Source organism: Mesoplodon bidens, assembly GCF_964165515.1.
Source record: "Mesoplodon bidens genome assembly, chromosome: 9".
Classification (NCBI taxonomy): Eukaryota; Metazoa; Chordata; class Mammalia; order Artiodactyla; family Ziphiidae; genus Mesoplodon; species Mesoplodon bidens.
Genome location: NC_138166.1, coordinates 17,191,832 through 17,219,255, shown reverse-complemented (window position 1 = coordinate 17,219,255; position 27,424 = coordinate 17,191,832). Strand labels below are relative to the sequence as shown.

The window sequence follows — 27,424 nt, the reverse complement described above, 5'->3', positions numbered from 1 at the left end:
GGTGTCCCCACACAGTCAGGTCCTGGCTTCCCCCTGCTTTAGTGACAATTTGAGAATAAGTAAAATGGAGCTCCATGGGACTAGGAACTGAATCTTATCTTGGGGAAAGCTCTTTAAAACAGATTTCACAATCCAAGATGGCTAGGAGTAGAGCTTAGAATGGGATATGTCAGTCCAGTTGCAGTTCAATAAATACCATTCCCCATCATGCCCGCACACATCTATATATTAACGTAGCTGACTTCCTGTAACCTGGGGCGTACTTCTTCCCAGTGCTTGTTCACTGGTCATATATAGCTTGATTAATACCCGAATTAGAGTTGATGAGAGGTTCAGTCCCAGATTTCTGGCTGACAAGGTATAAAACAAAGAAAGAATAGCTATAATGATTAAGTTCCCATTAACTCTGACAATGTATTTTTTTGGTAGGCTGTGTCAAATATGGCTTGAACCTTAGAACTTCTACTTTCTTTTTTTTGCTGTACACGGGCCTCTCACTGTTGTGGCCTCTCCCGTTGCGGAGCACAGGCTCCGGACGCGCAGGCTCAGCAGCCATGGCTCACGGGCCCAGCCTCTCCGCGGCATGTGGGATCCTCCCGGACCAGGGCACGAACCCGTGTCCGCTGCATCGGCAGGCGGACTCTCAACCACTGCGCCACCAGGGGAGCCCCAGAACTTCTACTTTCTATACTGAATCTCTACTCTGGGACTAACAGACACGACATATGTCATATGTAGGTGTGCACAGGCATACCTACATCCTACATTCTCCTGGGCTTCAGAGCTACCCAGGATCACCAGAATACACTGCTGCTGGTAAGAGTACGTCTGCTGCAATTCCAAGAGCTAGCATCATACTACATGTTCTGACAAACAGATTGGATACAGATCAAACCCTTCAGCATGGCATAAAGTATTCCACAAAACGACTCTTGGGTTCTCCATTTTCACCTCCTACCATATCTCATTCACACTCTATGCTCCAGCCATAACACACCACCTGCCCTTCTCACATTTCCCCAGGCATTTTTCCCATATCCCATTTCCTTGCTTGGTTGCTGCTTCTGCCTGAAATACCTTCCATTCCACTATGGCATTTTCCAGAAAACATCTAATCATCTTAAAAAACTAATCAATAAAAATTGCCTTCATTTTAAACACTTTATATGCACTATCTTCTCTCATTGAAATATTAAAAAAAAGATGAGGTCAAAATCATTAAAACCTCTATTTTATACAGGAGGAAACTGAGGCATATGAGGGTTGAGTAATGCCCAAAGTCATACAGTGAATAAGTGGCAGAGCCCAAATAAAAGTCAGGTCTGCTTATCTAACAATATAAACTGCATACACCTTTTTTTCAGTTTGGTAGGAGTTTTCTATCTTATCCTTTGCCCATTTTTGTCATGTTTCTAAATTAAATTCATAATTTATTTGTGGAAAAAAAAAAAGTCAGGTCTGTCACAACTAGAAAGACCATGTTCATAACCATGACATTCTCCCCTCTCCAAAGCATTCTACATTTCTACAGTACAAGCCTTGCGGAATCTTCTAAAAATCCAGATATCCTTAACTCCATACTGACTTGTGTTATCAGAATCCCTGATGCTAGAGCTCCAGGAACTAGGTTTGGAAAAGTTCCCCAGGTGACTCTAATGCACATCCTGTTTGAGAATCACTGCCTGATGATATAAAAGGGCTTACAACAACTATTGACACTTAGTGTACCACTAAGAAACTGGATAGCTTCTGAAACCAATTGTGAAAATTTAACCATTTTTCATAAAAGTTAAACGAGACATATCTATTTTGCAAAAATGAGAATCTGTAGAGAAGTATTTCCAAGAGTAACTGCATTCTGGTAACATTTTAATTACATTTTATAAATTAGCAAAAATCTGTTTTCTAAAGAAAAATGAATTTAAATTATCTTTCATTTAAATTCTTGACAAGGGATCAACTACAGTTGTGTTGAAAAGATCTGAACATTTGATTGCGTGTGTTGCTGTCTTAGTGGTCCTCAGGCATCAGAAATAAAATCTCAACTATGATGCAGAAATATCAATAATAGTTCAGGCTTCATACTACTCAGAGTCTCACGTCCCTGAACAGCAAAGAGAGAATTATTATAATCAGTCAATTTGAAATGTGAGAAAAACAAATGCAATGGCATATAAGAGCCCTCTGATATTTTGATAAGCATTGTTTTTAAATGATGGACACCTGAGAAGCAATAAAACTTGAAATTTTATTTTGCATGTTCTACAGAGGACTCCCCTTTGACACTTCACACTTTCATTTTTTTAATGCAAGGCTCTTTACCTTTGTATTTATACAATGTGAGGTATTTGAAACAAAATTTCTGTGTTTTTTTTTTTACTTTTTATTTTGAAATAATTTTAGGTGGACAGAAAAGTTGCAAAGCACGATTCTCAAATACTCATCACCTGTCTTCTGATATTAACATATCAGATGTTAATATCAGATGTTTGGTTATCAAAAGCAAAAAATTAAAATCGAAACAATATCACTCACTGACCTAGAGACTTGGAATTTGGACAAGTGTCACACAAATGCCCTTTTCTCTGGACCAGGATACAATCTAGGATCCCACATTGCAAATAATTGTCATATTTTTTTAGCATTCTCCAATCTAGGACAGTTCCTCAGTCTTTGTCTTGCATAACCTTGACACTTTGGAAGAGCACTGGTCAGGCATTTTATAGAATCTCTCAATCTGAGTTGGTCAGATATTTTCCCACAATTAGATTTGGGGCAAGAAAGCGACGCTAACGAAAGATTCATGATGTTGTCAGATCTTATTACTGGTGCTACTAACTTGAATCACTTGGTTAAGCTGATGTCAGTAAGAGTTCCCCACGGTGAAGTTCCTAGTTTTTCTTTATAACTGAGAAGATAAAGAGATACATTGAGATTATACAAATATCCTCTTGTCCACCATAGTTTTAGTACCCTTCCACAGTTCCTTGTTGCAATAATAATTACTGTGATGTTTACCTAAAGATAATTTCCTATTTCCCTCATTCTTTTATGTTTATTAGTTGAAATTCTACAGTCTAAAGAGTTCTTTGCATTCTTCCACATTTACTGACTGATTCAATTATTTATTTGTATCAGTATGGAGTCATGGATATTTATTTTATTCTGTGGATTATAGTCCATTACTATAATTATCTTATATTTGTTTTGTTATTCAAATTGTCCTGCGTTGGCTACTGGGGCCTCTCTGAACTTGGCTCGTTTGTATTAATGCCTTTGCCACAGGTTCCCATCATTATGTGGGCACTTCCTGACTTCCTAGCACCACAGGAGGTCCCAGCTTTGTATTATATTGGCCGTGAAAATTGGTGAATGATTTAGTACTGCTCAGAAACAAGAAAACAGACTCTTTCTTAAAAAAACTTTTGCTCCGTCTCCCTGACCACTTCAGGCTCTGATACCTTACTCCTCTTTCTGAGAATTCTGTTTTCCTTCAGACTCCAAAACACTGCATTTGCCAGAGAATGCTGAATAAGTGCTAGGTAACTGTCAAATGACCAACACAGAAAATTGACATTTAAGGAAAATAGTTTAAGGACAACCTAACCACTCATTCCCATAGGTCAGAAGACGTTCTTTCTTTCCTGTAGCAGGAAACACTTCACTTTAACAAAAAAGTAAACAAAATCCCAATATATGAAGAATTCAAAAGCAATAATGTATTAATCTAAATATATTCATATAAATGTTCGAAACTATAACATCTGCTTACCTGACAATCACTATAAAATTTGGAGTCCACTCTAGTTCCAGTTATTTATTAACCTCTTCATTCAATTTTATTTCTATATTTTGTTTTGATTAGACATTTCCTGAAAATTCTAATTTGCATTGAAAAGTAGTTACAAAGTACATGAACTTTTTGAGTTACTTCAACTTAACAACTGTGTTAGGATTCTCTTCAAGAAAAATGATCTAGAAACTTTTTTTTAAATATTAAGAAACGTTTGCTTTAAAGTTGAAATGTTCAGGTTCCAGGTACTATGAAGAAATAAGTATACTCTACATTGTCTCCCACTGAATGCAGCTATAAAACCTGGACAGAATAAATGAAGCAGCTTTTTAAGGACTCAAAAGTCAACAGCAGCAGATAGAGAGGGGAAGAACAGAATTCAAATACCACCATATAAGTGGAAAGTTTATCAGTTTTTTTTTTTACTGTTGTATCCCCAGGTCTGAACCCATCACATAGGAAACAAACTGAGCACTGGGACGCTGCTATAGATAAATGTTTGTGCACCCCTGGCCAAATTCATACATTGAAACCTAGTCCTCCAGTGGGATAGTATTTGGAGTTGGAGTCCTGGGGAGGTGATTAGTTCAAGAGAATGGAGCCCTCAAGAATGGGATTAACATCCTTATAAAAGAGACCTCAGAGAGCTCCCTCACCCCTTCCACCATGAGAGGATCAAGTGAAAAAAATGGCCGCCTATGAACCAAGAAGTGGGTTCTCATCAGATCGTGAATATGCCAGTGCCTTGATCTCGGGTTTCCCAGCTTCCAGAAATGTGACAAATAAATTTCTGTTGTTTATTAGTAACCCTATCAATGGTATTTTTGTTCTAGCAGCCAGAATGAAAATAGGTGCAGACAAAGAAAGCTCCAGGAGAAGCCTCCTAGTTCTGGCTCAAGGAATAGGAAAGGGAATGCATAACACTCAAAGAGAGTGTGGAAATCTCCTGGTTTTTGCTTTCTTTTATCCATTTCCCTACCCCAGCTCTCAGGAAGTACTGAGGCGAAAGTGGTAGGAGCAGCTTTGACTAGAAGAGGCAATGGGAACCAGCAAAAGCCAAAATCCAAAGAAAGGGGAACGCCCCTTTAAGTTTGATGGAACAGCAGTTCAAAAAGTGGAGTTAAATCCATTGTTCTTTTCCTCTCTCTGTCTGGCTGCCACCTGGTCCCAAAGACAGGGGCAGTTATGGAAGTGCACAGGAGAACAGGATAACGAAAGCCATAGCATTCTGGCCAGAAGACCAAAAAGAGGCACCCCAGGGAACTGGAAATTACCAAGGAGGTCATGAGAAAGAAACTTGGGAATATAACTGCATAAGGCTGTTTATGAATTCCTGGGCATATGCACATACTGAATTCAACAAACCACACTTTGAGAATAGAACTAACAGATACAACACCACCCAGATCTCAGGCTGGCTATTAGGTGGTGAATACACATCACAGATTTGGATAGCTCTACGGAAGTTTGGAAAACTGAAGTGACATTAGAACCATGGCCCACAGAAAGCTAATCAGAACATGTAGCCTGAGCCCAATCACCTTGAAACCGCCAAGTGTGATATTCTGACTCAGTGGCTTATGCCTGCCCAGGAGTGATCACTAGGTAAAAGATAAAAACAAGTGGAACCAATCTGAGCTGGCACATCAGAAGCTGTGAACTGCTGATAAAAAGACTTCACAGAATTAGCACAGCCAAATCACTGTTGTGACCTAGTAAGCAACAAACAAAACAACCTCTGGGGTAGGGGGATCTAAAATGTCCAGATATCAACCAAAAATTATGAAACATGCAAAGAAACAGTAAACTGTGTCCAATACACAGAAAGAAAGAGCTGGCAATAGAAACTGCCTTTGAAGAGGCCCAGATGGTGGACTTAGCAGAAAAAAACTTCAAAGCAACTATTATAAACATGATGGAAGAACAAAAGGAAACCATGCTTAAAGAATTAAAGGAAGATATGAAGATAATGTCTCATCAAAGAGATAATATCAATAAAGAGATAGAAATATTCAAATTATTAAAAGGAATCAAATGGATATTCTGGAGTTGAAAAGTACAATAACTGAAATGAAAAATTCACTTGAGGGGCTCAACCATATATTTGAATTATAAGAAGAAAGAATCAGCAAACTCAAACTCAGAGGTAGACTAATAGAAATTATTCAATCTGAATTTCAGAAAGAAAAAATAATTAAGAAAACTAAACAAAGTTTCAGAGAAATGTGAGACACCATTAAGTGCACCAAAATACACATAATTGGGGTACCAGAAGAAGAAAAAGATGAATCAAAGAAATAATAACTTAAAACTTCACAAATTTTATGAAAAACATTAATCTACCATCCAAGAAGCTCAATGAACTCTAAGTAGGATACATGTAAAGAGATCAACACAGACACATCATACTCAAAATGTTCAAAGACAAAGAGAAGGGCTTCCCTGGTGGCGCAGTGGTTGAAAATCTGCCTGCTAACGCAGGGGACACGGGTTCAAGCCCTGGTCTGAGAGGATCCCACATGCTACTGAGCAACTAGGCCCGTGAGCCACAACTACTGAGGCTGCGCATCTGGAGCTTGTGCTCCGCAGCAAGAGAGGCCGCGTTAGTGAGAGGCCCGCACACCGCGATGAAAAGTGGCCCCCGCTTGCCCCAACTAGAGAAAGCCCTCACACAGAAACGAAGACCCAGCACAGCAAAAATAAATTAATTAATAAACTCCTACCCCCAACATCTTCTTAAAAAAAAAAAAAAAGACAAAGAGAAAACCCTGAAAAGAGCAAAAGAAAGATAACATCACATAAAGGGAACCCAATAAGATTAACATATAACATCTCATCAGACACCATGGGAATTAGAAGGCAGTGAAGCAACATACTCAAAATGCTGAAAGTAAAAACTATCAAACAAGAATATTGTATCCAGCAAAACTATCCTTCACAAATGAAGGCAAACTAAAGATAATCCCAGATAAACAAAAGCTGAGAGAATTTGTTGGTAGAAGACTTATATTACACTGAACACCAAAGAAAATTATTTAGGATGAAAGTAAATGACCCATACAGCACTACGAATCCACACACTGACACACATAAAGCATACCAGTTAGATAATCATGTAGGCATTTACAAACAACAGTGCAACTGCATATTTCTTTTCCTTCCTTCTCTTGACTTATTTAAAAGGCTACTGCAATAAACAGCATGTATAAAAGTGTACTGTTGAACCCATAACATACAGAAATGTAATCTACTTCACAATAAAGAGCACAAGGGAGGTGAATACAAGCAAAAAATATGTGTTGGAGTAAGGAAAGGACATCAAATCCAACTTAAATCTAGAACTCAGGTCAATGAGAAGAAATTAAGAGGATAAAATAGCATACATAAAATTAATATTAAAAATTCTATAAATATAAATTAGCTCTCATTTCTTTCATCAGTTTCCTTGAAAGACTTAATATTATACAACATTTATAGAGTAACAATTATAACTGTATTGCTGAGTTTATAATATACATACATATCTATAGGAGTTACATAGGAGTAAAGTTTCCATATTTCACTGTAACTAAGTTGGTATAAAACTGAAGTCAAACCTGATAAGTTAAGATACACATTATAGGCCTAGAGAAACTAATAAAAAAATTTCAAAAATATCATCAAATAGCACTAAAAGAATTAAAATGTTACATTAGAAAATACCCACTTAATGCAAATGAAAGCAATGAAAAGGAAATAGAAAAATAAACACATGAAACACACAGAAAGCAAATGTCAGCTGGAAATCCTATCCCATCAATAATAACAGTGAGTGTGAATGGCTTAAACAATTCAATCAGGTTCTTTCAGAAGATAAACAAAACTGATAAACCATTAGCCAGACGCATCAAGAAAAAAAGGGAAAAGACTCAAATCAATAGAATTAGAAGTGAAAAAGGAGAAGTAACAACTAACACTACAGAAATACAAAGGATCATGAGAGATTACTGCAAGCAACTATATGCCAATAAAATGGACAACCTGGAAGAAATGGACAAATTCTTAGAAAAGCACAACCTTCTGAGACTGAACCAGGAAGAAATAGAAAATATAAAAAGACCAATCACAAGCACTGAAATTGAAACTGTGATTAAAAATCTTCCAACAAAAACCCAAGACCAGATGGCTTCGCAGGTAAATTCTATCAAACATTTAGAGAAGAGCTAACATCTATCCTTCTCAAACTCTTCCAAAATATAGCAGAGGGAGGAACACTCCCAAACTCATTCTAAGAGGCCATCATCACCCTGATACCAAAACCAGACAAAGATGTCACCAAAAAAGAAACCTACAGACCAATATCACTGATGAACATAGATGCAAAAATCCTCAACAAAACACTAGCAAACAGAATCCAACAGCACATTAAATGGATCATACACCATGATCAAGTGGGGTTTATCCCAGGATTGCAAGGGGATTCTTCAATATATGCAAATCAATCAGTGTGATAAACCATATTAACAAATTGAAGGAGAAAACCCATATGATCATCTCAATAGATGCAGAAAAAGCTTTCGACAAAATTCACACCCATTTATGATAAAAACCCTCCAGAAAGTAGGCATAGGGGGAACTCACCTCAACATAATAAAGGTCATATAAGACAAACCCACAGCCAACATCATTCTCAATGGTGAAAAACTGAAATCATTTCGACTAAGATCATGAACAAGACAAGGTTGCCCACTCTCACCACTATTATTCAACATAGTTTTGGAAGTTTCAGCCACAGCAATCAGAGAAAAAAAAAGAAATAAAAGGAATCCAAATCAGAAAAGAAGAAGTAAAACTGTCACTGTTTGCAGATGACATGACACTATACATAGAGAATCCTAAAGATGCTACCAGAAAACTACTAGAGCTAATCAATGAATTTGGTAAAGTAGCAGGATACAAAATTAATGCACAGAATCTCTGGCATTCCTATAAACTAATGATGAAAAATCTGAAAGAGAAATTAAGGAAACACTCCCATTTACCACTGCAACAAAAAGAATAAAATACCTAGGAATAAACCTACCTAAGGAGACACAAGACCTGTATGCAGAAAACTATAAGACACGGATGAAAGAAATTAAAGATGATACAAACAGATGGAGAGATATACCATGTTCTTGGATTGCAACAATCAACATTGTGAAAATGACTATACTGCCCAAAGCAATCTACAGATTCAGTGCAATCCCTATCGAACTACCACTGGCATTTTTCACAGAACTAGAACAAAAAATTTCACAACTTGTATGGAAACACAAAAGACCCCGAATAGCCAAAGCAATCTTGAGAAAGAAAAATGGAGCTGGAGGAATCAGGCTCCCTGACTTCAGACTATACTACAAAGATACAGCAATCAAGACAGTATGGTACTGGCACAAAAACAGAAATATAGATCAATGGAACAGGATAGAAAGCCCAGAGATAAACTCATGCATACATGGTCACCTTATCTTTGATAAAGGAGGCAAGAATATACAATGGAGAAAAGACAGCCTCTTCAATAAGTGGTGCTGGGAACCCTGGACAGCTACATGTAAAACAATGAAATTAGAACACTCCGTAACACCAAACACAAAAATAAACTCAAAATGGATTAAAGACCTAAATGTAAGGCCAGACACTATCAAACTCTTCGAGGAAAACATAGGCAGAACACTCTATGACATAAATCACAGCAAAATCCTTTTTGACTCACCTCCTAGAGAAATGGAAATAAAAACAAAAATAAACAAATGGGACCTAATGAAACTTAAAAGCTTTTGCACAGCAAAGGAAACCATAAACAAGACAAAAAGACAACCCTCAGAATGAGAGAAAATATTTGCAAACGGAGCAACTGACAAAGGATTAATCTCCAAAATATTCAAGCAGCTCATGCATCTCAAGATCAAAAAAACAAACAACCCAATCCAAAAATGGGCAGAATACCTAAATAGACATTTCTCCAAAGAAGATATATAGATTGCCAACAAACACATGAAAGGATCGTCAATGTCACTAATCATTAGAGAAATGCAAATCAAAACTACAATGAGGTATCACCTCACACCAGTCAGAATGGCCATTATCAAAATGTCTACAAACAATAAATGCTGGAGAGGGTGTGGAAAAAAGGGAACCTTCTTGTACTGTTGGTAGGAATGTAAACTGATACAGCCACTATGGAGAACAGCATAGAGGTTCCTTAAAAAACTAAAAACAGAGCTACCATATGACTCAGCAATCCCACTACTGGGCATATACCATGAGAAAACCATAATTCAAGAAGAGTCATGTACCACAATGTTCATTGCAGCTCTATTTACAATAGCCAGGACATGGAAGCAACCTAAGTGTCCATCGACAGATGAATGGATAAAGAAGATGTGGCACATATATAGAATGGAATATTACTCAGCCATAAATAGAAATGAAATTGAGTTATTTGTAGTGAGGTGGATGGACCTAGAGTCTGTCATACAGAGTGAAGTCAGAAAGAGAAAAATACCGTATGCTAACACATATATATGGAATCTAAAAAAAAAAAAAAAAAAAAGTGGTTCTGAAGAACCTAGAGGTATGACAGGAATAAATACACAGACGTAGGGAATGGACTTGAGGACACAGGGAGGGTGAAGGTTAAGCTGGGACGAAGTGAGAGAGTGGCATGGACATATATACACTACCAAATGTAAAACAGATAGCTAGTGGGAAGCAGCCACATAGTACAGGGAGATCAGCTCGATGCTTTGTGTTCACCTAGAGGGGTGGGATAGGGAGGGTCGGAGGGAAATGCAAGAGGGAGGGGATATTGGGATATACATATATGTATAGCTGATTCACTTTTTTTTTTTTTTTGCAGTACACGGGCCTCTCACTGTTGTGGCCTCTCCCGTTGCACAGTACAGGCTCCGGACGCACAGGCTCAGCGGCCATGGCTCACGGGCCCAGCCACTCCACAGCATGTGGGATCCTCCCGAACCGGGGCACGAACCCTTGTCCCCTGCATCGGCAGGTGGACTCTCAACCACTGCACCACCAGGGAAGCCCTGATTCACTGTTTTATACTAAAACACCATTAGAAAGCAATTATACTCCAATAAAGATGTTAAAAAAATAAAATTCAATCAAAAAGCAGATATTTGCCAATTGGATTTAAAAAATGTGAGAGATACATACTACATACTATCTATGTGAGAGATACTTTAGATTCAAACATGCAAACAGGCTGAAAATAAAAGGATGGAAAAAGATGTACAATGCAAACCACAACCATAAAAGAGAATGGGTGGTTATATTAAAAAATATATATATATTAATATCAGAAATATCAGAAAATAGATATTAAAACAAAACATGTTATAGAAGTAAAGAGAGAGACATGACGATAAAAGGGACAATCCATCAGGAAGATATAACAATGATAAGCATATATGCACATAACAACAGAGCCCGAAATTACATGAAGCAAAAACTGACTGAAAGGTTAGACAGACAATGCAACAGTACGAGGTGGAAAAGTCAACACCCAACTTTCCATAATGGATATAATGACTGGGCAGAAGATCAGCAAGGAAATACAAGAGTTAAACAATGGTATAAACAAGACCTAATAGACATCTACAGAATACTTCAACAAAATATGCATTCTTCTTAAGAACACATGGAACATTCTGCAGATCGATTCTATGCTAGGGCATAACATAAGCCTCCATAAATTTGAAGAAGTTGAAATCACACAAAGTATGTTTTTCAAACACAGTGAATATAATTAGAAATCAAACTTAGAAAGTTTGAGAAATTCACACAAATATGAAAATTAATCAAGACATTCTTTAATCAAACTTCTGAAATTAACCTTTCTTTAGTGGCCAATGGATTTTGAACAACAGTGCCAAGAAAATTCAATGGGAAAAGAATAATGTTTTCAACAAATGATGCTGGGACAATGAGATAAATTCATACACACACACACACACACACACACACACACACACACACACACACACACACACACATACTCAAAATGGATCATAGACCTGAATATAAGACTTAAAAATTGTAAAACTCTTATAAGAAAATATAGATGTAAATATTCATTTCCTTAGATTAGTCAATGGTTTCTTAGTACAACACCTAAAGCACACTGACAAAAATAAAAGAGATAAATTGCAAATTCAGGGTGCATTTTTAACTGCTGAGTTCTGAAAGAATGTAGAACTCCATTCCAAGATCCCTTTAGGTGACAAATACACCATTTTGTATCTGTTCCTCCTTCATTATCAATCATTTTAGATAAGTTCTTAAAATATCAATAGTGCTCAGTCCTTGTCAATCATCATTCATGTTCAGTACTACCAACAGTACAACTAGAATGTTTCTAATGTATGTAAATAACTACAGTAAATGATACTTAGAAGTATCTTTATGGGCAAAGGGAGTCAAAAAGTACAAACTTCCAGCTGTAAAATAAATAAGTCATGGAGATGTAATGTACAGCATGGGGAGGATAGTTAATAAGCTGTATATTTGAAAGTTGCTAAGAAAGTAGATCTTAAAAGCTCTCATCATAAGAAAGAAAAATTTTAACTAAGGATGGTGATGGATTTTAAATTGATTTATTGTGATGATCATTTCACGCTATATACAAATATCTAATGTTGTACATTTGAAACTAATATAATGTTATATGCCAATTACACCTTAATAAACAAGTATTTTCATTTGAATACATATGTGAAATCATAGCATTCCGTATTGGCATCTGTTTTAACTATTTAAAAATAACAAAAATTCATTTTAAATTTCCACTTAAGAAACTATTTAAGCTATGGGAATATTTAAACCCTTTATTTTCCTGATTACAAAGTAACATACGATTGTTTTAAAGAAAATAGTTTTACAAATTTAAGATCATACAATATACACAATTTTGTATGCTGCATTTTTATTTTTATAAATGAACACTTTCCATGTCATTCCTCAAAACCATGAGATAAAGGCAATATATTGTTCCATTGTATTGATAAACTTCAAATTATTTAATGTATACTTCTATTAAAAATGGGCAAAGGACTTGAGTAGACATTTTTCCAAAGTAGACACACAAATGGCCAACAGGTACATGAAAAAGTACACAACATCACTAATCATCAGACAAATGCAAATCAAAACCACAGTGAGATATCACTTCACACCTGTTAGTATGTCTATCATGAAAACGACAAGAGAGAACAAATGCTGACATGGATGTGGAGAAAAGGGAACCCTGTGCTCTGCTGATGGGAATGTACATTTGTACAGCCACTATGGAAGACAGTATGGAAGCTCCTCACTGTGATTTTTTTTGGCACTTTCCTAAGATTACTCTTTCTTGATTTCTATTTTTTACTCATCAAAATAATAAATTATGTCTTTGGCTTGAAAGTTCAAGGCTTGGTAGAAGTCAATGCTTATACTATGAATCTCTACTCTGAAATAGGAGATAAGTGGAGCCTGATGAATAAACTGTGAGAAAGAGGAGAGACAGAGAAAATAACTTTTGCCAAAAATAAAAAAAAAGTCTTTAGACTTTCTCAGATCACAAATATCTTCAAAATTACTGAACAAAGTTGAAACCCTCCATTAAATTCCTCTTAATCATTGAGAAGGAATTTATTAGTAATATGATAAGCTAATTACAAAGAGTATTTAAAAGGATAAAGAGTTCTTTGGTAAATTTCATGATTAAGACATTTTGCAAGTCTTTGTCAGATTTTAAGCTTTTGTTAATTAATTAAATAGGAGAATCTCATGATGCTTTATACCTATCATTTCTTGCTACTAAAAATACCCAGAGCATTTTTGTGTAACTCTTCTGTGACACTGGACACTTTCTACCTTAAACTGGACTGTGCAACCTCCCTGAATGCTTAATAGTTTCATCTTTGTCCTATTGCTTCACTGTTTTCCATCATACCTCCCCTGGACAAATACCTAATACAAGACCATACAGGACTTCCCTGGTGGCACAGTGGTTAAGAATCCACCTACCAATGCAGGGGACAGGGTTCGATCCCTGGTCCAGGAAGATCCCACATGCCGTGGAGCAACTAAGCCCGTGCACCACAACTACTGAGTCTGCGCTCTAGAGCCCACATGCCACAACTACTGAGCCCACATGCTAACTACTGAAGCCTGCGGGCCTAGAGCCCATGCTCCGCAACAAGAGAAGCCACCGCAATGAGAAGCCTGCGCACCGCAGAGAAGAGTAGCCCCTGCTCGCCGCAACTAGAGAAAGCCTGCGTGCAGCCACAAGACCCATCACAGCCAAAAATAAAAAAAATTAAAAGACCATACATATATAGCAGGCCAACAATTACTATTTGCTGAACAAATAACTGAGTGACTGACTGAATGAAAAAGTGACTACAGTCTCCTCTGCCCTGAACCATGCCTTTCATGAAAATATCAAAAAGAGAGACTTTTTTTCTTTAACATAAATTCTATTACCTTTTCTCTATCAAGTCAATCAGGTAATGTCCAAGGCATTCCAGTTAGATATCTAAATACGTAAGTGTGATAGCTTAAAAAAACCCGATGCATCCAAATTTCCTAGGTATACATAAAGAATGAACATAGAATGCCAGTAATGTAATACTAAGACCTTAACTTTTATTTGACATTTCAATAGGTTTCCTCTTACATGATAATGCATGAGTTTTTTTTTGTATTACGATTCTTTTCAACACAACAAAATAAAATTGGATATTACTGTCTTATATTTTATATTTTAATATAAAATTGAATCCTTAAACTTTCAATTTTTATTTCATTTAATCACTTACATATGAAACAGATTATTTTTTCCAAAACTGAAAATATTATACCCAGGTATCACAAAACAAAATGTCTGAATGTGTTCACTATCTGAAATGTGTCATATATACTCAGAGATATACATAAATTTTATTTTTATATCTCTTTTGTCTACTAGGAATTATTTCCAGACATACTGTTTTACCTCAGATCTTCGTCAACTGTTTTCCAGTTACAGGAAGCACTGTATGTATGTATTTCCCAGCAGTATTAGAAACAAGGATATAATTTTGCTTGATTTGTATAACCCTCCCAGGGCTATGCAACTCCATTTCAATAAATATTAACTAATGTCATTCAAAAGGCAATCTTTAAAATGCATCAGTAATGCATGTGTGTATGTGTATGTATGTGTGTGCATGTGTGCACATGCATGCCTGCATGTGTAAGGTAGAAAGGGCTTGAAAAATAGCTCTGTATTTTGGGGAGCTTCTGACACTTACTATATGAATCCTGAAGGCTTTTTCCCCCCAGATGCTCAGATATTTTGCCAAAATGTGCTAAAACAAAGTCACTTGGAGAATATGAGCTAGCCTAGAGATTAATAAAGCCTCCAACTTCACAGGCTTCCACAAATAATGATATGAAAACAACAGATAATTTTAAGCTATCAAATATTTCAAGACTTCACTCTGTTTCTATGACATATTTATCCCATACGAAAGATTGGCTACAGTAGTTATAATGGCCTTCTGGGACAGGAAGAATAAGGTTTCTGTAGAAAATGTTAAATTAATCTTGATCATGATGCAAAGTTAAGGAAGGGTTGTTAAGGGCTGGCTTGCTGCCACAGGGTGGGGTTTTATTTTGGTATCCTTTTAGAGTCTGCAGGTGTTTGGCACCAGTTAAAATCAGGGCCAGCTGTGATATTTCAGTTCTGATATTTCCCTCCCAATAGTTCTCAGAAGTGATGCTTCAGGGTGATGTCTTACACCTGATGGATTCAACTTGTGTGGTATAAATGTGAAGACTCTGTTAAATAACACCAGTTTTGCGACACCCTTTGCCCTCTCTTCCTCACCCACAGGTCATGGCATCAAGGAGAAAGAAAAACATTAATCAGAGGTTCAGTCACTCATATACACATATATTTTTTAATTGAGCAACTCATTCAAAAATGGTGATACACTAGAACCGCCAAATTTATGGTCTTGAGCAAAATAGAAAAAGCAGGATAACACATTCTCTTTTGATTCTCATGGCAGATAATGATGCTTTTAAACCCTCTCAGTGGTGAGATCCATACCTATTTTTGCAGGAATTTGAATAGTTTCTATTAAAAGCTGCATTTTCTTTTAAGTTTGTTTGGGCTGGAAAACCTCAAACCACAATGTATTTCATGCACATGTTCCCAAGGGTATGTTAAATAGGACCATACTGAGGTCATCTAGTAAGTTTTTTAAACTTTTTAAGAATTCCTTTAATGTACTACACAATCTTGGCCTGATTAAAAGAAGATATTTTAAGAAAGCACTTGGAAACATGACTATTAAAATCTATATGCAGATAATCTATATTATACTTCCACAATGCACAGAGTTTTCCACAGATAATTTATCATTGAGGGAGAAAAAACAATAAAACTACCACTAAAAGGGTTTTGGATCAAAATTTCTCAGAGATATCAGTAAATACAGACCAAAATCTCCTGTAGTATTGCTGATTGACTTAACAGTGTATGCCTGCAGGATCATTTTAACTGTGCAAAGGTCTGCAGCATATAATCAGAGGATAAAAGGTAGACACCCTTGCATCTATCCAAGAAAAAAAGAATCATTTGTTGTTTCGGTTGAGTCAAAAAGGCAAGTTTTCTCGGAACATGAGACTATGAGGAAATTATTTTGGTTAGGAACAGTTTCGACCATCAAGCAAATTTTTGTTGTCTACCACGTTCAAACCACAGATGAAACATAAATGGTCCACTTGATAAGTAGGCCCACAGAAAATTCTCTCCTGCTCTTTGATGCTTCTAATCTTTTTTTTTTTCTTTTTTTGGTTAGACATACCCCTTTTCACTTCATCAAAGTCTCACTTCCTGCGCCATGTTCCAGGCCTTGTACTTCACCCAAATCAATTTTCAGCTGAACTAGCAGCTGTGCTGGCACGGCGCACATGGAGAGCTGGGCCACGGGCGCCAGCGGTGCGGTCCCACATCTGAACAGAAGTGGCCGGTTCCATGTACCCAGGGCCAAGAAACTCCACAGCTCATCAGGGGAAAAACAAGGGAGGACACCTTGAACGGAAATCATACTTTTACGGAAGACAAAAAGATTTTCAGTAATCAGAAAAATTACTGAAGGGCTGAGAACTTCTTGGCACAAAGTCTGAAGACGGATTTTCTTGAAAGGATATTAGACCTTGATTTTAAGCTAATGATCCGCATCCCTGCAGCTACACTGGATTTGCCTCTATCCACTAAATAATAAGTAAAAGAAAGTGTTTTTTAATAAAAATATAACCATAAAAGGCACCATAACCAGAGCTATTACCATTTTCTAAACTTTTACCATCTAGCAATCCCTCCTATGTGCCTTTGATAAACATTGTCACATTTAACACTTACAATATAGAGAAAAGATTCTATTTCTTCACTTTACCATTGAGGAAACCAAAGCCTAGAAAACAACTGCCCAACACTTCTGACTCCATGGTCTTACTACTGTATTATGCTTTAGTCTCTGGAGCTTTCCAACCAAAGGCTTCTCAGCGAGCTCTACAGATAGAGTCTTTCAGTCCCACACAGGGGGACACAGTAGCCACTTGATCATTTGGAAACCTATACTTTACAGAGTTAACCAACTCACTCATCCACTGATTCATGCATCAATGACATTTTATTGGGTACCTGCTACTTAAGTCAACTTAGAATTTATTTTTCAGAAAGGAAAATAATTACTAAATTCATGATAAATCCCTAGCAACTGGAACATAGTAAATACAATTAAAAGTTTGTCAAGTGAACTTTCAGGGTAGTTCTTTTTTAGATGTCATCTTAAGGTACTTTTTAAAAATAATTTATTTTATACAATTTTTTTTTAACTCCCTGATTTTTTCAGCTTCTACATTCCTTTCAAAATACATAATGATAGGGAATTCCTTCTAAAAGAGCCAAACACTCCCAGGCATAGGGGAAAGATGGTGCCCTTACCTCTTGTGCCAAACAGTCCTACGTACAATTGCCATAGTCATCTTTGCTTATTTTTACTTTTTTCAACTTTTTATTTTATATTGAAGTACAGTTGATTAACAATGTTGTGTTACTTTCAGGTGTATAACAAAGTGATTCAGTTATACATATACATGTATCTATTCCTTTTCAAATTCTTTTCCTGATTAGGTTGTTACAGAATATTGAGCAGTGTTCCCTGTGCCATACAGTAGGTCCTTGTACTAATATTACGCTGCTCTCTAGTCTTTCTAAAAATCCAGATAATTTCATACACACATTTTGGTGTTTAAATTCCAAAGAAGAATGAAATGGTATATAAAAGAGACCAAGTCTACGCTATTGTCAATAACTATCACTGTACGATTAAGAATTTTTGATGTTAGAATTGTAACAATTAGAATCTACTTTTTGGTGGATAAGAAGGCAGTTTTCAAAGACTTTTGGGGTAGTAGGAAAAGTTGGTATCCTGACTTAGAATATCACTATTCTCCATTTGAAAAATTGCTTAAGAACTTAAATAAGCCATAGACCAATAATAGAAACTTCCTGCAGGTCCAAAAGAGTTGAGATACAAAAAAATTAAAGTAATTAAAGTGAGCTACAAGGGAAAATTGGGAATGAAAATCCTAATTACCCAATATTCAATCCGAACCAGTCTATAAAGTATACAATTTTAAGAGTGGGACCTTGGATCCTTGTTTATCAAAGCCTAAAAAATAAGTAACACTTGAATATATCTAATAATTTTTTAAATAACATTTTTTGCTTTGGTGCCTTTATTCCTGATGAAACACAGAGCCAAGAGAAATGCTAATGGAAAAACTCTCAGGAATTCTCTCTAGAGAAATGTGCCCTCAAATTGAGTTAAACAGGAAGTCCTACACACCTTGGTTCTGCTTTTAAGCAGGAAAATAATGGTGAAACCCACCCATTCCCCTACAACAGCTTAAAGCCAAAGCTTGAAGTGACAAAACTGGCCCTCTGGTCTATTACATTCAGGGTGCACACACTGCTACCTCATCACAAGGAATCACCAGCATTAATCACTGATGTAGTGGGGACCCTTTCACAAAGACTCAGTCCACGTCAAGTGGGCCACCTTTTCTCCAATTCTTATTGACCATTCTTTCATTAGGAACAAAGTGTTGCCATACTCACAATCTTGGCAGAAAAAAATAGCACAGAGCAGAAATCCTGCATTCATTCACCTGTTTTTCTCCAGTAAATATTATAATCACTGAATTGAACACAGTTCAATTATCCTTTAAACAGATATTCATGTAATATGAAGGTACCAAAGTTAGAATTAGGTCAGTTTTCTCCCTTAAAAAAGTATATTCCATTTTCAACAATTCATTTCAAAGAAAAATCTACCACTATAAAAAATGAAAAGAATAAAGAGAAAAACTATAATTTTGAAATGACGGAAGCTGACAGATACATGAATAATCACAGTGAAAGTTTCAGAGAAAAAGGCAGTCCCTCTACATTGTGGGATTAATATGTGAATCTGAGAAATGGTAAATTGCTTGCAGTGATACTGATTAAAGTAATAAAATCAAAACTTATTATTTTGACATTATCTCAAAATAATCATTTGAACAATGTTATAGAAGAAATATTTTTTCAGATGATCCTTATTTCTGTACCCCAAAGAGTCTGTAAGCAATGTACAGCACAAATCTCTATTCAAGTACATTTATTCTTCACGAATAATGCACATTAATCAAAGCATATAAAAGCCTCTCATCATCAGAATTAATGATGACTTGCTTTGTACATTTTAAGACAGCCATACGATGAGAGGGGGACTATAACTGTGAAGGTCCTCCCATTTCTTTCTGCAGAGAATGATCTCTGAGTGCCTGACTCCAACCTTTCAATTGTCTATATTTCTATTTTTCAGGAAAAACACATGCCCTGACCTTGGATACTTTATGGCTGCTGAAGAAATATGTTCGATCAGATATATATAAAAGTATGATTGTAGGCTGCCAGTGCTAAATTCTGATTATTTTTATTTCAGACCCACACTTTAACGTAAGAGTAAAAAATCACGTGATGTGACTTAAGCTCAAGATCAATGGCTAATGTACACTTATATGAATCAGTTTGGATAGAAAAGAGAGGCAAATTCTTGTGGTTTTAACCGAAACATACTAAAAATTTCAAAAAACAAACCTGGGGTTCTGCAAACACATTCTTCATGTTGTTAATTGGGCCATATGGGACTCCACTGCCTTCAAAGAGGTGTAACCACTTGCTGGTCATTTCTTCTTCAAACCTAGGAAGAGACCAAAAAAGGATGCACTTTTATACTCTAAAGAATGTTAACACAACCTGTTTTCTCCTGTGGCCCTCTTTGAAAGCAACTGATAATGACAAAAACATGTTTCTTTAACTTTCCTTGTGCCTAGTTTTGAGAGAATGTTGCCAATATGAAACAACTTGAGTTGCCCTGTAAGTGATAAGAATAGCCACTCCCATCCCCTTGTTTGCAAATCCACCATTAGAGTTAAAATTCCTCCTATTTCTGACCCTATGAACTTTTTGACAGAGAGACCCTTGGAGAAGAGAGATTATGTAGAAAATGGTATTAACTGAGCTTCAAGTGTGGTATTGAGCACTTGATGAATTTAATGATGATAATATAATGTTACCGAAGTTTTGAGCATAACGTCATTTTGCAGTGTTTTTTAGGTCTCAGGCAATAGTACATGAGGTTAAGATAGACACAGATATGCTAAATTATTCCTCAAAACAAAAAATAAACTAATGAATTGGTTTTAATAGAAAGCTGTATGTTTTACCTCCATTACTCTTAAAGCACAACAGAATTAACAGCCACAACTACTGGCCTAAAAAAAACCTTAATTACTTATTTACTTGCACTGTGGTTTACTAATTAGAACAAATGGAGACATGTAAAGACTAATACCTCAATTTAGCCAACAACCCTCAAATTCATCCAAGTCCTTTACCTCTGTTTTATTTTTACTATAATTTAAAATTGGACTTCACAGACACAAAAGCTTATTTGATTTCCTTTCTTTTTTCTATTAGGTTTTAAGGAAAGGAGACCTAATTCATTCATGAGATTTACTGTTTTTTAGTTCTCTGTTAAGACAGAGCACAGAAACAAAATCTTGGATCCTCAAAGACAAATCAACACTCATAGTTTGTAATATATGAAGAATTTGACAACTGCTAATTGTTAAAATAGCAAACTATTTTTAGGTAAGTAATAATCTAGGTTAAAAGAAATTTTTAAAAAGCGTTAGCTATAGTAAATTATTGGCAGCAAGTAAAATGCTTCACTAATATGGGAGGGCTAGTGGAAGTATAGTAGAAATAGTTAATATTCATGGGCTTCTATTCAGCTCTCTCAGACATAGCTAGAATTAATTTCAGATCAGCAGATTCTATGGGAATTTATGTCAGAGAAATGCACTTTTCCCACTATTTAAAAAAAACATTAAGAAGTGTCAATACTTTGAGAACACTTCTCTAATTGCCATCTAATAAAAAGAAAAGAGAAGTTTGAATTAACATACTCTCTAAAAGACAGACTACTATATGAACAACTATGTTCAATCATATGAATTTTTTACATAAGAATCTGGTAAAAATTTTAATGAAGGTAGTATACATTTCACTAGGAATATAATTAATCCTATTCACACATCCACTTATTCTATAACCACCTAAGGAGCACCTACTCTACACCAGGCATTGATTTTTGTCTTTAAAAATAATGCCTTCCCTTTTCTTTCCATTATGATAAAGATTTTTCATTATACACATTAATTATGGCCCAGTAATGTTAACTATCCCTATTTAGTATACAATAAAATACTTCACTTCTAAATATTGAAAAATATTCTTTCATGGGAACACCACAATGCAAGATTATGTTTTGAATTAGTCAGTTCTTCGCATCCACATTTTCTTTTCAATGACTATTAAAGTCATCTCCTGGCCGAGACTTGCTAAGATATATATAGATTTATATCACCAGAATGATATATGTTGAAAGAATAAAAGAGGTACTTTGAACCTGGAGCCTTTTCAATCAGGGTGTTAATTATTTAAGTTTTCATAAACAGAGTGTTATAATGGTTACTCTGATGAATTTTCAAGACATAAATTTATCACCACTGGACTCACCCAAGTGGCCTGAAAGATCCGCACAGAAAATGCATGTCAATATCTAAACAAACCCATAGCTGCAGGCTTGCCAACAGAAAACTCAGGGGAATAGTTGAAGTTTTAGTATTTATATAAGCTTTTCACCACTGGGCAAAAGAGAGGGATTTATTTCATGTTATGGAAAACAACGGATGCACTCTGGATATGAGACTGGGGAGAGAGGCAGCGTCTGGAGCTACAGTTGTGACCACTGTTTGTGTATTTGAGTGGGTGTGGGCGTGGAAGTGTTCACAAATGCCTTAAACTCAATCAGTCAGAGACGAACATCACTGCATTCCGTTACTCCCAGAGGATACATCCATCATTTTCTTCTGAAAATCTATCTCTTGATCTAAATCTGATGTAGAATCCTTTCCTTTATCTACGCAAGAAAAGCTGTAAGTGCTTGTTTTTATGAACCACAAAAATTCTGCTAAAAAAAAAATGGAAAGAGCTGATTTAACTCACTCAGGGCAACAGAATCCTGAAAATAAGACAAGAAGGGTGTCCCTGGATCCAGTGTAGTGAGCCTCGAAGCTAGGGCCTCCTCTGGGAAGTTCCTTGGAGACTCATAAAACAATTCAGACTTAATTGTAAACTTATTAAATCAACCCATATATTTAATTCTAGATTTTTGTTGAATTCACTTGATGCTGAATGGTTATTATTAATCAGATTACATCATTTAGGCCGATGAAACACTGCTGCTTAAAGATAGACTTGAGTTTCAATTTCTTAACATGAAAATTTAACTTAGAAAACGAACCAAAAGTTCTTCTCTTTTGAGAATGGATTAAAGTTGCAGCCAAATCCAAGGCCAGAGAGCAACTAATAAGAGATCCATGCCATGAAGGTGGGAGTTGGAAATAATTATAACATTAATGATTAATAAATGCTGGTCATTAATTGTTTGATCTATATTTTGTAGATTTTATCCTCACAGCACATTATAAGGTAAGTATTATCCTCCTTTGACCAATAGGAAACTCAGGTTTGGAGAAATTAACTTGCTCAAATTCATATAGCTTCCCCCACCCCAACTTTTTTGAGGTACAATTGACAAATAAAAATCATATGTATTTAATTTGTACAACATGATTTTTTAAGGTGAGCAATGTGATGATTTAACATACGTATACATTGTGAAATGATGACCACTATCACAGTTACTATTTGTGTGTGTGTGGTGAGAACACTTAGGAACTACTCTCAGCAAATTTTAAGTATTTGATACAGTATTATTACCTATAATCACAATACTGTACATTCGATTCTCAGAACTTTTCATCTTATAGCTGAAAGTTTGTACCCTTTGACCAGCATCTCCCAATCTCCCGCACACCCTAGCCCCTGGCAACCACCGTTCTACACTCTCGTTCTATGAGTTTGACTTTTTTTAGATTCCACACTTAAGTGGGATCATGCAGTATCTGTATTCCTGTGTCTGGCTTATTTCGCTCAGCACTAAGATGCTTCTTCATTTTCATCCTATATATCTCATGATATGTCTCTTTACATTAATACTTATTCATTCCTGATGCTTTTAGCAAGAGGGTTTTTTTTGTGCCAGTCATGGGGATTACAACGATAAAAAAAAAAAGACAGTCATCGTATTCAGAGATCATATAGTCTAATGGAGAACAGAGCTATCGAAATTTATGAATTACAATGCAGGATGCTGAGACAAAAATATGAATGAACAACTTCCAGTCGAAGCACCAAAGAGGGAGACCTGCACTGGGCCTGGGGAGTCAGGAAAGCATTCAAAAATGAGGTGAGGGCTTCCCTGGTGGTGTAGTGGTTGAGAGTCCACCTGCCGATGCAGGGGACACGGGTTCGTGCCCCAGTCCAGGAAGATCCCACATGCCGCGGAGCAGCTAGGCCCGTGAGCCATGGCCGCTGAGCCTGCACGTCCGGAGCCTGTGCTCCGCAACGGGAGAGGCCACAGCAGTGAGAGGCCCGCGTACCACAAAAAAAAAAAAAAAAAATGAGGTGACATTTGAGCCCGGTGTTGAAGGATGAGTTAGAATTTTTCACGTGAAAGGTGGGAAGAAGGATCTTCCAGGCAGAAAAAGCAATGTGTACAAAGACTCAATCTGGAAAGAATCTGAAATCTCCTGTGCCTTGAGAGGCAAAAGAGGAAATGGAAAAGGGAGGTTAGAACCAAGACTGTGAGGCATCTGGTGAGCTATGCTAAGGATATTGGATTTCCACTGGCAATGAGGAACCCAGAGAGATCTTTCAGTAGGGGACTGACATAATCAGCATTGATACAGAGAAGGGAAGAATATCGATGAGACTAGAGAAAAAGAAACTTGACAGGAGGCACCATGCTGTCTCCCTCTGATGCTTCTTAAACCTGCCTCTCCATCAATATCTTCCATATTACTGTCAACCAGAAATAATAAGTTTTCATTTGAAAAAATAAGTTTTCCAGGCATTCTTACCCTTTTTTGTTACTATCCTATTTATGTTTCCAATCTATCGTTACTGCTTGAGCCTCTGATATATGACTTGCCCACCAACACCTTTTCTTACCCAGTCTCTAAGGGTCTCCAGTGACCACTTGGGTCTGTCAATATTCTGTTCATAGTCCTCAGCCTACCTGCTTTCTGTGCAGTACTTGACGCTGTTGACTATCTTATCTTTAGGTCCTATGATACCTTCTTGGATTTTTAATACCTCTTTGGCCATTTCTGTTTTTTTTAATTAATTCTTTTACCTTTTCCTTCCAGTCCCAATATTCTTCATTTTCTTTTAAGCACTTAAGTAATCCTTTCATCTCTATGCAGATGATACCCAAATCTATTATTTCTAGCCCTGACCTCAGTTCCCCTTTTCTAGTTACCATAGCATATTTCCACTCAGATGTAGTATCGTCCCCATAAACACGACTTGCCCATGGATGATTAAAATTTCCATTTGCCCCATAAACCTAATATTCTCCCTTGCCTGAACTCAAACCCTTGGCTAAATCTGGAACTCCTTCTTCTCATCATTTATCATTACACATAATTGTCCTGTAGAATCAACTTTTCAAAAGTTAAGTTTTATTCCTCTATTCCCACTATTACCATCACAGTTCAAGCCCTTGATTCATCACACATGGACTATGGCAATAGTTGATTAAAAACTTACTGCCTCCAATTTTCCCCCTTTCCATAAATCACTCATTTTAGATACGTCTCAAATCTGTCCAACTATTTCCTTCCCCAAGATCATTACCTTCTCTCACACTAGGGACACAGACGTTTTCTTGACTGTTATAGCCCCATAACTTAAAATATAGTTGGCACTCAATATTTGCTAAATGAATGAATATATGACTATTTGGGAAGAATAAGAGGGTCTTGTTTGTTTGCCTGGTGCACAGCAAGCCAAACGCTGAGACGATGAGGTTTGCAGCATAGAAGGGGTTTATTCCTGAGGCATCCAAGTCAGGAGACGGGAAAAGTCTCAAATCTGTCTCCCTGAAGGCGAGGGGCTGGGGATATTTATGGTATAAAAACTGAGGCAGGGGGAGCATGGAGAAAGGTAATTTGAGATAAGAAAAAGGAGAGGCAATCATTGCTCTGTGCAGATGCAACCAAGCCACAGGTTTCTTCATGGGAGACATGCTCAGAAAACAGCAGCACTAGCATGTTGTGAGGGTGGAGATTTTGGCCCTCAGACATCACAAGGTCACCGAATGGACATTTGCACATGCCCAGATGGAGGGTGGGAGCTCTTAACCAGTCTTGATTAATCATCTCAAGCTCAAACTGGACACAGCTGACTCCAAGTTCCTAAAAAACAATAACTTGGGCAAACATCCTATTGCCCAGGCTATGTGACCCTTGGAGGACATACAAGCTTTTATAGAAACAATCAAAGTAAGCCTAACCAGTGAAGGCAGGTCACAATTCACCATTTATCAATGGCTAACTGATAACTACCCTCGGTTTCATCTCAATCACATTAGCTTGAATTAGTGGGGTGGAGTATCTTCTCCTAAAACCTTGCTGAGACTAGTTTTATTCAGATACTGAGGGTGGGAGAAGGAAGACAGTTTGAGGCTCTTAGCTTTAAATGTAATATCACAGCACCTCCTCTTCCTTCTTCTTCTACACTGGTCTCTAAGTTCTGTATAGAAGTATGTCTTATGGAAAATAGATCGCTAGTTCCCAAAGATCAATTTACAAGTAAATGCTTCAGACATAATGTTTCAATTTAGGGACTTCCTATGATCCAGAGAATCATAAGATCCCAGGGATTCAGAGGATCTTAAAAATCATCTATTGTTTTCTATGATCCTATAAAGTCATTGTATTATGTATATTGAAAATATTTCTAGTAATAGGGACCATACTGGCAGTTGTTACTGGAAGTATTCAAACACAAGAAGTGTGCTACAACAGAACAGACACGAGATGTGGATAGATTTGGGATTGAGTCACAGCCCCAGCACCTCCTATCTATATGACCTTAATAAAAATATCAATTAAAAACGTTCACAATTTTTTTCAAATCAAAGCAAACATTTATTAAACATTTACCGATTGCAAGGCTCTGTGCTAAGCAGTTTACACACATTATTTCATTTAATTCTCATAACAATCCCATTAGGTAGGCACCATTATCATGCTCATTTTAAAGATGAGCAAACTGAGATTTAGAGAGTTTAAGTAGCCTTTTTAACTCGTATCAACATGAAGTAGTCAAGCTAGAAGACTATCCTGAGTCCAGAGCTCATGCGTTAACCATCGCTTTCTACTGCCTGACCCTGGGCAGCAGAGTACAGGAGAGCAGATCAGACAAAGTTTTGTGAGTGATGTGCTGCTGAAGACCTGGCCGACAAAGGGCTTGAAAAGGCAGTACAGCACCTTAGTGCTACTGTTAACTGAGAGCCTTTTATAATATGTACTGGACACCACAAGAAATACTTGGCATATATTATTTCTTGTCCTCATAGTCCCATGAGGTGAGGTTTATGATCCTCATGATTGAGGAAATCAGGGCACAGAGAAGTTGAGCAGAAGTGTATGGATCAGAAGGCTCAAAGCTATAAGCTGGTGAGGTCTTGAACTGGTCTTTGTCTGTGCTCCTTCAGTAGGGTAGACCCACTAGATGTCAGCGTCAATCCAGTCAAATCTAGCACACAGTGCCACCCTTAGGCCATTGGCAATGCAGCTACTGTTCGCCCCAGAGCTGGGGGAGGAAGGGAGGTTAACTCTGTACTGAGCTGTCTGGGTTCCAGCTATTCGTGACTTCCTTCCCACCAACAACTGATCAACCCTGTGGTCTGATAAGGTCTCATAATATTGGCCACCAGTTTTTAATCTCAGCCTTTCAAGAATTCTATGAGAAAGGACTCATTACTCTTATTTTGAAGATGAAAAACTTGAGACTCACACTCAAGT

The 27,424-nt window shown here is 36.8% G+C and overlaps 1 protein-coding gene across 2 annotated transcripts in view; it reads right to left on the bottom strand.

The window, feature by feature from the left end:
* Positions 1-27,424, bottom strand: part of SUGCT (succinyl-CoA:glutarate-CoA transferase) — a 661,401-nt gene that overhangs the window by 363,264 nt on the left and 270,713 nt on the right. For both annotated transcript variants that reach the window (XM_081244435.1, XM_081244436.1), the window contains exon 12: positions 20,019-20,121. In XM_081244435.1, the coding sequence (XP_081100561.1) occupies positions 20,019-20,121 (103 nt within the window). The remainder of the gene's footprint in view (positions 1-20,018; positions 20,122-27,424) is intronic.